General features: G+C 44.5%; 1 protein-coding gene and 1 pseudogene across 4 annotated transcripts in view; one reads left to right on the top strand and one right to left on the bottom strand.

The window, feature by feature from the left end:
* Positions 1-3,753: 3,753 nt before the first annotated feature.
* The window catches only part of LOC147432117 (uncharacterized), a 62,911-nt gene continuing 55,047 nt past the window's right edge, over positions 3,754-11,617 (bottom strand). For all 4 annotated transcript variants that reach the window (XM_086492121.1, XM_086492123.1, XM_086492124.1 and 1 more), the window contains exons 9-10: positions 5,593-5,709; positions 3,754-5,517 (exon numbers count right to left, since the gene is read on the bottom strand). In XM_086492121.1, coding sequence (XP_086348247.1) covers positions 4,246-5,517; positions 5,593-5,709 — 1,389 coding nt within the window. In that variant the 3' untranslated portion in view covers positions 3,754-4,245. The remainder of the gene's footprint in view (positions 5,518-5,592; positions 5,710-11,617) is intronic.
* On the top strand, positions 5,738-6,732 carry LOC147432119 (uncharacterized; annotated as a pseudogene).

The following is an 11,617-nucleotide window of genomic DNA, read 5'->3' as shown; positions in this document are numbered from 1 at the left end:
AAAAAACATTCATCTTGCGAGCGAGGCCTCTGGTGATCCGAGAGATGTGAAGAGTTTGGACATTCCTCAAAATGGTGAGTGCATTCGATTGCCACATCGATAAACAATTGAGTCATTAAGATAGATTGTTTCAATATAACATATTCATTGTTTTCATTGTCATAGGGGAATCTGTTGTCTTTTGAGAGTGGTTGAGGATCGAAGTTTTTTGGTATTCCATTATGAAAGAGGCAGAGAATGTTTACAATTGTACTTGCACTATACATTTGCAATCAATGCCTGGGTTGGACCTGGAGTCGTTCATCGAGGACACTAAATTGATACATAAGGGAAAAACATTTGCTTATGAGTTAGGTGTGATGAAAACGGGAACACAGTCTGAGGTGAGCAAGGTAGTGGCAGATGAAGGAAAAATATGTCGTTGTAGGTATGTACACTTAGTAATGGAGGTCCAACTGAGATCTAAAATAATCCTCTAGCAGTTTTTATGCTTGTGTTAGATGGTTGCTAATGCGCAAGTTTAACATAAAAGGGGTCAGGAGCTTACATGCAACGCTCGAAATTAAAAAGCCAGAGCATATTTTTAATCCAATGCAAATAGCACGCAACTTTAGAAGCAGAATCTACCAGGATTTGCCAGGTTTCGACAGCTCGCTCGCCTAGCTTTGTTAACTTTAGATGATAAGGGTGTATTCGTGGTTGTGTGCCAAACAGATAATTATGGAATGGTGCGTCATATCGCCGTTGCTGTTGGATGGCGTGAAGACCACGTAAACGTGATTGTTTGTAAAGCAACGATATGCAAGAAGAATAGGAATGTGCGCACAATGTTGGTTTCTGCCATGAGAAAAGAGCGCACCTGGACATCAAAGGCAATTGACATACCGTTTGACGATGCTTGGTTCAATTCCCTAGAGGAAAGTGATTGGACGAAAGAGATGGATGGGGCACCTATGCGAGGTACACTTCAACACCATCTCTCTTTGGAAATAGTTTTTTCCGTTCTCTTTGACATTTGTTTGACGTGTAGGTGGTATGGAACGTGGGCATTGGTTACTTTGGCAACTACTTGCCCAATACACAAATAAGAATGACATTGTTGTCCAACACAAAGGAGACTGTGGAGCATTGGCTTTGTTAGGGAGCCAGATGGACCGATTGATGACGATATTAGAGAGCAATGAGGAATTCGCGACTAAACAACGCTTTGTTCTTGAAATGCAGACCCCATCAGCTTAGAGAGATGCAAGAGCGAGAAAGAAGACAGGCAAATGAGGTAGATTGTGCCCTGAAGGCAGCATCTCTGTTAGAGCCACATCCTAACATTGTGGAGTTAGATCCTCCAGTTCATTGACCTAGAGTAGATATTCTAGAGAGCACCTCCCATGGTGTGTGGGGAACTCATTTTTGAGAATTGCTGTAAATTGTCACTTTTGTTATTCTTTTGAATATAGAAAAAACGTTTTTTTTGGGTGTTTTTACTTGTAATTAGTGAAGGAACTACAATTTTTTGGTTCTTGTAAACTTATTTGTCTATTGTGCCTTACATTAATAGACTTCTCTCTTTCTTTGATTGAGTGAAAAATTTGTATTCCAACAAGTCTTCACAATAAACTTTGAAACACTTTAGCTATCTTTTCTTGGTGATTGAGCATCAGTATCGTGATTCGTCCTATCTCATCCAATCTCTCTCTCTCTCTCTCTCTCTCTCTCTCTCTCTCTCTCTAGAGATCTTCACATTTGTCTCGGCAAAACAGCAAGGACAATGTTACTGACACACAAAGGATGCAACATTGGCACCAGATGACGTGTATTTTGCTCGCTTATTTGTTACGTACGTCTCTCCCCTGTCTCTACCACTGTAATAATGTCTTGTAATGTGGCGATTCAATTTTGATTGATGGCGAAGAACTCTGGCAGCATTAGGTGGAGGGATTTTTTGCATAATATTAGAGAATCCAACAAAAAGTACATAGAGAGCTTTTTCATTGGATTTGCCAAAACGTTCCTTTGCCAAAAAAAGCTCCCTTCAAAAGCTCTCTCGGTTCCCCAACTCTGTAAATCCAAGTTACTCCTTTTGAATGAATTTGATTGGCACAAGCTTCTGTGGCAAAGGGAAATTATTCCTCCTCAAGTCATAGTGCATCACAGGGATATCCGATCGGCTAGAATGTGTCTGCAGCACAGAAACAGACTAGGTACTCCAAAGATTTCAATTAAAGCCGAGCTATTGGAAATTATCACTTGGCCATTGCATGTGCAACTAAGAATCGCTCAATGCATTATGATGGCTTAAAAACAATTGTATGTACAACTACTATCATGGCATTAGCGGTGCCTAGGGTCTCTTATGTCTTGCGTATTGGAGCATTTTTGGTGCACATCCTCCTACAAGAAGGGGTTGCGGTTTTTATCCATGTATAAGTTATGAACACCCAAGAGATTGGAAGGGCTTAATATTTTGGATCTACGTTGCCAGGTTCTGGCCAAGAAAGCCATGCTCCAGTCTATTTTGGTGGAATAGCAACAACCTTGGACGTTCATGGTTTCACATTTATGCGGTGGCATTGTTATGCCTTCTTTTGGTCACTGGTGCCCCTCCTATTGGGATGTCATCTTTGGGTAACTTGATGGGCATATTCCGGGATGTCCCTTCGTTTCGTCCTTGGTTGCTGACTGGAAGCTGTCACCTCACATTTGTCATGGCATGATCGCATGTCCCCTCAAGGTAATTCCCTGTGGTTGGAGAGCATTCAGTGGAGTAAAGCGTTCTCTCTCACTTTGGTTCAACGCTCTCTTCAACAAGCATACTTTCTTTCACAAAGAGGGGTACCCTAGGTTGATCAAGTGGTGGATGGCTCAAGGCAACGCCCTCTCCTTTCCTACTACTACTCTTCGTTATGAGCTAGGACCTCATTATCGACATTTGTTGGTTGCTAGTGTTTTCCAATGCCTCCACTACTTGAGGACTCCCGGCTTTCTGATTGGAATCTCACCGATATATTGACAAGGTCAATTTATGATTTGCTACAGTCTGATGCATGGATTGTGCCTCATGGAAATCAATTGTGGTCACTCTCCAAGTCTCAATTGTGGTGGCAAAGAACATTGTCTCGCATTTGGAAGAAGCATCTACCTCTCAAAGAGCGCATTTTCTTATGGCGATGTAAGGTGGGTGCTTTACCGGTTGGTACTTTGTTTCATATGCGACGCATCGCCTCCCCTCGTTGTGTTCGATGTCATGGAGCTGACAAGGATGTGACACATTTGCTTTGGAATTGCCACCACTCGATTTTTCATCAAGCAAATGTCCTCTACTCTTGCCTTCGTTTCCCCTTCGAAATCTTTAACAAATGATTAAGGATTTTTGGAGTCGTCCAATTGCCACAGCCTCTGTCTGAGGTCATCTTTTGTTGGGTTAGACTGTGATGTGGACCATAACTCTTAGATGTTTCATGCCATGGCAACTGACCCTTTTCCTTACTTCAAATTTTTGCTTGGACAAGCACTTCACTTTGCTCATGGTGTGGGAGACATCTCTCTTAAAGCTTATAGGATTTCCTTTGATTGTTTCTAGATTTCAAAGCCTCATGGTACTACGCCTTTTGTTAACTCTTCTATACCGTGGGTTTTCCTCCATTTGAGGTTTCCCGTAAATTGAATCAAAATTTACCCCAAAAAAAGTGTGTGTGTGTGTGTATGTGAGTGTGAGAGAGAGAGAAGGGGGGGGGGGGGGTTTTAATAAAAGTGCTCTTTAGCCAACCACATAACTGTGCTCCTTCCAAAAGAACTACAATCTAACTGCGTTGACAAAATCTGGTGACATCATTTAGATGAGTTAGTAAAGTTAGCTTGAAGAATAAAATACATACCCTCCCTCCCCCCGGAGCGGGAAAAAAGAAAGGAAAACGGCCTCGAAGGTAAGCTTAATTCGTGTCATATGGCATTTTTGCTGTATAGCTGATTCTTCAAGGGGTGCTTGCTTTCATCAATACCTCTACTTTCCTCCTTGACACCATAAGCAAGGCTTCCTTAGGCTTACAGTTATACCTACTTACACACAAAAGTTGTGAGCTTGTGTCACTCTTCCCTCCGATCCACAAACCTTCATCCCTCTACTGACGTCAAGTGGAGATGGGCGTATACACCTGTCATCACCTTCTGGTCTGAACCAACAGTGACATGGTTCACCCCAATGGAGCACCAATTTCGGTACTCTGAATGAAGAACTCAGAAAGCAAGCAACTATACTGTCGGCTTTTCAAACCTTGGTAACGGTTCAGAATCCTCATATTTTGAGCTGGTTCTTTGACCCTCTGATGCTGATGAAAGATTGGAAACATTGCCATCCATCTTCCTGGGCTTCCAAACTTGGGCTTGTGGATACACTTTTCTGCTTTCAAATCTTTTTGCTCCTTGCACCACCTTTTGATCGGCCCCCTTGATTGTTAAAGGTTCAATTGCACCCTCATTTCTGACAATGATGTCCTGTCCCAGCTTTGGGGGCCCTACATTGGAAGACGAAGTAGGCCATCCCTTTCTGAATTTGCTTCCCTGCCTATTTATGTTTTTCGAGACTGAGGCATAGCTTTTTCTCTCAATAAATGTGTTGGGTGACTGAGGGATAGTTAAACTTGAGCTCCCCGCAGACATGGGCATGGCCACGCCGTCCTTGCTAGACATCTCATTAGCAGGACACGCTTCATGAAAGCAGGTTACATCTGAATTTCCAAGAGTCATTGAACTTTGAGGCACCTTATGATCGGTTGGGTTCGGTGTCCTTGATCCTTCAACAAGCAACTCTCCCCCCGGAGTGATAGGGTTACTATCTGCTGTCTGTCTGATATTTTGTCTGACTTGCAAAAGATCATTTTCGGCGTATGTTTTTGATAGTGAACCATATTCTGCTGCTCCTCGACGATCCACGACTGCAGGTGAGATTCCTTCCCTGACTGATGCCAACTTCCTTGTGGCCCATGTTTTGTTGGAATTTCTGACCATCTTTTTAGGATATTGATTATTCTGTTCTTTTGATTCTGACTCTGGACCATTCACCCCTAAACCTCCACCAACTGTTGCAGTTGGTCCAGCACGGGGAAATTTTTTATTTTTCCTTTTCTTCTTCTTCAAGATTGGAGGACGAGAGTTTTCAAGTTGCAGCTGATCATGAAACTGTGCTTCAAAGGTGTTGTTGACCAGAATGTCTAATGATACCACTTTACTGTTAGCATTTTGGCATCGGTGGTATTGAGCCGCTTGCTCAGTTCTAAATTTCAATCGCTCATGTCTACGTTTCTCATCTTTGGAAAGGACCTTCGAGAGCCAAGATTCTAGGCCCAAAGCCTGTTTATCAGCAGGCCAAAGAAACAGGGATTCAAGCAGAGACGGCATTCCAATATCAATCTCTGGGCGAGATATGGCCTCTGCTGTAGATGTAAAGGCCTTGACGATTGAATTAAAGGTCTTGTGGTGCACCGACCGAGCACAGTTCTCAGAGCGATCAAAGGGATCTTCAATCTGTTTTAGTCCAAAACCAGTGAGAACACAAATAGTCTGTGTTCCGATTTTAACAGGACAAGTTTGAAAACTTACAGCCATCATGTATCTTTTGCTTCTCCACTTTCCACACGTCGAACTTCGATCAATCCACGCGCCGTTGAGAGTGCATACAGCTAGGCCTTGGCTCCAAAAGTCTTTCACAGCAGAAAACTGTACAATTAAATATCTCTCTCTCTCTCTCTCTCTCTCTCTCTCTCTCTCTCTCTCTCTCTCTCTCTCTCTCTCTCTCTCTCTCTCTCTCTCTCTCTCTCTCTCTGTGTGTGTGTGTGTGTGCACGTGCGTGTAACAACAACAGCGTGTCGGTGATTGTCTTCACCCTTTGCAAAGCGTTGGTAACTATGCACGAGAGCAGCAGCACATCCTCAAGTTCATTCGGCGCCCGTATCAACAGCGATGCATCGTCAGCTTCGGTAGATCGTCCCCGCCTTCAGTAATCTCTAGCACGTGTGTGTGTGTGGTGGTGGTGTACGAGTGTGAATCCTTCCACCATTCGTCCGTCGCGCAACTCTGCCCTGCACAACCTCTACCATGTGCAGGCCCTACACAGCTCGCCGATGGCTGCAGATTGTTCTCGCCTGCACGCGGCCCATCAGTCGGTTTGTGAGTGTGCAGCAGAAAGATTCTCATAGACAGTGTACAGCAAAGCTTTTCCTGATAGTTTGTACAACAGGAGCAGGGTTTCTTTGTTTTTTTCAATTCCACGTCTCTTGAAATTAAAAAAAGTGTGTGTGTGTGTGTGTGTGTGTGTGTTGTGGTTTCTCGAACGGATGGATTTGGGCGATCAGTGTATCTACAAGCGCCGAAAAGCTTCGGAGAATCCGGCTATGGATGCTTTATCTCTTATCAAAGATTGTCTTCATGCAGATTTTGAGGATGCACGTCGAGCATGGGAACTTGGAAGGGACTGCTTCTGATATGGAAGTGCGTATTCCCATCCAGGAGCTCATGGATCCCGTTGCTCAATATGCCCTTAATGCGGTGATTCTCTTCTTCCCAGGCAAAATGCCTACTGCTCAGGATGTAGGCCAGTGGGTTGATTCTCTACTCAAGAGGCAAGCAGTCCGAGGAGTTTACTTTGGTGCGAGAGGGTTTTATGAAGTGGATGCTCGAGATGCATTGCTTGAAATGTCTCCTCTCTTCTTCAGTACGCAAATGACTCATGTTTAGCCCTAGGCTCTCACCAAAGACTACCAGAGTCTTATTCGTCTAAGTGTCCCGTTTGGGTTGAGGTGGTGGATTTTCCCCGCACTCGGCGTCACTTTCTTCCCTTGTTGGCTGCTCAGCTAGGTAAGGTCATTTGTCCTCCTAAGTTGGAGGCGAACACCAATCGTTTCTGCATTCTGTGGGACACAGACATCCCCACTCCAACAAGCATTGCGGCTGTTGTTGTCGATTATGGGGATCCGGTGATCGTAAAGCGCCCTTTCAAGCTTAAATGGGGTAAATTTGCAAATTCTTGTTTTCGCTGCGGCAAATTTGGTCATGTGCAGTCTGAATGTCCGAAACAGAATTTGCAGCCACATCCTTCGGTTGTCCCTTTCCCTCAACCTCCTCTACCTCTAAAATCGGGGCGAATAAAGGCAAAGCAAAGCAATCCCAATCGAAGATGCTTCCTGCTTCTCTGAATGCAAAAGAGGCACGCAAAGAACAGGCTTTCTGTCACAAACTGGTGAAGTGGCTGCCCAGTACCCACACCCTCCGGCTGGCAAAAATCCCAGGGCTGACGTGGCGGCTGAAAACGTGTCAGGCTGAAGTGGCAGAAAGCATACGAAAAATCCAGCTTTAGTCTACGCAAAAAGGCTACGCAAGCGCTGGCAGTTTTGGCTATGCAAATCCTTTGTTTTTTTTTAACACAAGTTAGAGAGAGAGAGAAAGAAACTCTTTTGCTTTATTTTAGGGGCAGTTTTTTATGGACAGCTTTTTATGAGAAGCTTTTGGGGCTCCGTTTTTGGCATCCCTTGGACTCTTTAAATAAGCAGGCAGGGCCTCATAACTCAGAGCATCTGGACACAGAGTCTGAGTGTGAGCGCCTGCCCGCACTCTTGTACTTTGAGCATAGATTAATACAAAAAGAAATACCGAAAGGGGCGCCAGTCTTTGAGGCCAATATCTCAAGGCACGGAACTCCGCCGGGCCAGTGTCGAATCAATTGTGAACTGTGAACTGTTCGAAGTGATTATTTGTGGTACCGTGGTAGATTGTCGACTTCGAGTGTCCAAGTCTGTTACAGTGGTATCAAAGCACGGCCGATTTCTCTTCTACGTGAAATCCGATCCCTAAAAAATTTTCCGAGGCACTTATATGGCTTTAGGCAAAGATCAGTCGACTCCCTCTGCATCCGGAGATGCGGGAAGGGATCACAACAAAGATTCAGACAAGGAGTACGGCCCGCCTCTGCCTACTTAGGTGGAGCGTCAGAAGATGGAGCGTCGTCAATTGATCGGCGATGCAACAAAGATATGCTTAATTTTGCGAAGGACCCAAAATTTGCAAAATATATGAGTGAGACTTCTTTCCAGGAGGTGCACACGCAGTGGCAGAAGACCACAAAACCACCCCGAAAACCCACTCTCAAGAAACCTCCTACTCCCAAGAGATATACAGAGAAGGAATTATAAGAGGTGGTTGATGCACGAATTGCTCAGCTTTTTGACGCGCAAAACAAAGCTAAAGAGCACGACAAAAAGCTGAAGAAAGGCACTGACTTCCCGGGTTATTTGGGTCGTCAGTCGACATTTGAAAAGGCAAGAAAGCAGAAGAAGCGTGTTCGATTTGAAGGAGTACCGAGTTCTTCTTCTTCTTCTTCTTCTTCTTCTTCTCATAGTTCTTCTAGCTCATCTAACTCGAGCGAAGAAGACAGAAAAGGAAAAAAGCGAGGCAAAAAGCAAAGCAAAAAGCAACGCTTTAAAAAGGGCAAGAAAAAGGCAAAGAAGTCTAAATCTCGCCCCGCGGTTGACAGTTCTACAGAGGTCTCGTCTAGTTCGGACTCTAATGACAACAGCTTTTATGCAAAGCACAAGAAGTTTTACAAAGCCAACCAGTATGACTTTCTGGAAGACAAAAGCAAGAAAGTCCGAGAGTTTAAGAAAGGTGGACAGTCAATTAAATTTGACAAGTTTTCTGGTTATGGAGATGCTTCGAAGGCTTTGTCTTTTGTACAACAATTTGACATCGCTTTCGCGGGAGGGCGTTACTCCGAGCACTCTTAACATTCGGAGATCAGCCTCTTACTTTAAGGGGAATGCTCGAACTTGGTGGTCCACTCTTCTATTAAACAAGACTGCGCCAATTAAATGGCTGAAATTCAAGAGGCTTTTTATTTCTTCTTGGCTGACTCGAGAGTATGAACGCGATATACGAACTGCTTGGAACCATCTTTGGATGACCAAGAAGGATACAGTGGATGGCTCTTTTCTACCCGCCTCTTAATTCAAGAAGATCTCGTTCAAGGAACAAATTGAGCAGTTTACCTTGGGTCTTCCTAGAGAGATCTCAGATCACTGCTTGGAACAAAAGTAGGGTTCTATTCAGGAATTGATAAGTCATGCGAAACGGGGTTTTGCCATTCACTCTGGCAGCTTGACCTACCCCACCATAGAGATCATGACACAGAGCCAAACAGACTTCGACAAATGAAAGTAGAAAGAGAAAGAGCAACCTAGAAAAGAAAGATGCACGACCCAAGCTTACTCCTCAGGAGAGAGCTCGCTTCATCAAGGAAGGGAAGTGCTTTGGATGCGGGGAAATTGGACATATCTCCGCGAAGTGCCCTAAAAAGGCACAGAAAGAACTGAACAACAAGGACGACGAAAGGCCCGAGAGTTCGAGAGCAGATGAGGAACGTGGAAGAAAAGGCAAGATGAAAACAGGATTGGTTCCAGATTGCGTGGGTACCGATCCTAGCACGTTGCACGAGAGTACAGAACTTTGCCGAGCTTGGGGCAAAGTAAAAGACCAAGAAGCCCTAATCTTCTTTGATGGAGGAGCCAAGGCCAACTTCATTTCACCGAAATTGGCGGCGCGGCTCGAGATCACTCCCGATCGGATGAGACGACTTGCGGAGGCAGTTCTAGCAGCACCCGACAGGGACGTAGCCATTACACCTGTCATTGGCAAACTTCGGTTGCATTGTCACGGGTATTTGGGGCATGAGGACTTTTACATAATGCCTTTGGAAGGTTGTGATGTCCTCTTGGGAATTCCCTGGTACCACAAGAACAACGCCATGGTCGACTATCGTGCGAGGAAAGCGACATTGACCACAGAGAAGGGCAGAACCATTGTACCTGATATTAAACTTAAGGGCGAGTCTGTCCCTATTGTATCAGCTTTGGCCATTTCAAAGTTAATGAAATCCAGTCTGTTTGTTTACTAGATCTTTATGAAAGAATTGACTGATGAGGATAGGACAAATATGTCTGAACTTGGTAAAGAACGCCAAGATTTTCTCCACTCTCATGCCGATTGCTTCTCAGAGGGCTTGCCAATCGAGTTACCACCCGCTCATCCTGAAGATCATACCATTGATCTGATACCTGGGAGCACACCACCGAACCGGCCACCTTACCGTGTGAGCCGAGCATAGAACGAAGAGATTATGAACCAAGTGAAAGACCTCTTGGAAAAGGGTCTTGTCCAGCCTAGTAATTCACCGTATTGCTCTCCAGTGTTCTTGGGTTTGAAGAAAGACAGATCTTGGAGAATGTGCATCGATTATAGATCTCTCAGCAAAATCACCATCAAGAACAGATTTCCGATTCCTAGGATCGATGATATACTCGACAGATTACAGGGATCCTCGTGTTTTAGCAGGATTGATTTGAAGAGTGGATATCGTCAGATTCGAATCGCGCCGGGAGACGTCTACAAGACCGCCTTTTGGACGACTTTTGGGTTATTTGAGTTTTTGGTGATGTCGTTGGGCTTAACCAATGCTCTTGCGACATTTAACCAGATGATGGACAGGATTTTTAGAGAGTACAAGCTATTTGTTGGCACTTTCTTTGAAGGTATCATTGTTTTCTCCAAGGATGAGACAAAACATAGGAAATAATCTGCTTCAGGTCTTTCAGGCATTACGAGATCACAAGTTAGTGATTAATGCAAAGAAAAGTGAATTTTTCCTACCAGAGATACACTTTTTGGGACACATTGTGTCAACAGCAGAAGTGCAGTTGGATCCGGCCAAGATAGAGACTATCCGTGTATTGGCCCGATTTGAAGAATGTCCATGAAGTTAGAAGTTTCTTGGGATTGTGTTCGTACTATAGGCGGTTCATTAGAAAGTTTGCAGAGGTTGCTTCCCCTTTGCATATCTTGACACAGAAAGGAGTCCCTTTCTCGGGGGGACCCACAGAGGTGACTGCCTTTTAGACATTAAAAGAGAAATTGACCACGGGACCAGTTTTGACTTTGCCGGACTTGCAGAAGTCATTTGAAGTATATTGTGATGCTTGTGGTCATGGTCTGGGTGCAGTCTTAATGCAGCAAGGCCATGTCATTGCTTATGAGAGCCGATTGTTCTCAAGGCCGGAATTGAGAGCACAGATTTATGAAAAAGACCTTTTGGCGGTTATCTATGCTTTTACTCAGTAGCAAGCACTACCTACTCGGAGCGGATTTTACTGTCTTTACAGACCATCAGAGTTTACGCTACTTCTTGTCACAGAAGCAGCTATTGGAAAAGCAGATGCGGTGGACGAACATCTTGTCACAATTTCACTTCCAGATTGTCCATGTTCAGGGACAGAAGAATTTGGTGGCAGATGCTTTGTCTCAGAAGCCGTTGGTTCTGGCTATTTACGCGATACATCATAGGAGCTTCGAGGATATGATCGGTCAGTATGCCATGTATACAGATTTTGCAGACGTTTTCACACACATACAAGATGGGGAGACATTAGCGGGATATTCCATTCGGGATGGCTACTTGATGAGGAAAACCATGTTGTGCGTCACACAACCGTTGAGGGAAAAGGTTACGACTGAATGCCACTGTCTGCCTTTTACGGGTCACCGCAGCATTGCTACCACCATGAAAGGGGTAGAGAGATACTTC

This window comes from Adiantum capillus-veneris, chromosome 20 (assembly GCF_014529385.1).
Source record: "Adiantum capillus-veneris isolate H3 chromosome 20, ASM1452938v2, whole genome shotgun sequence".
NCBI classification, from domain to species: Eukaryota; Viridiplantae; Streptophyta; class Polypodiopsida; order Polypodiales; family Pteridaceae; genus Adiantum; species Adiantum capillus-veneris.
The sequence above is the reverse complement of the archived record's forward strand: the minus strand, read 5'-3'. Positions and strand labels throughout refer to the sequence as shown.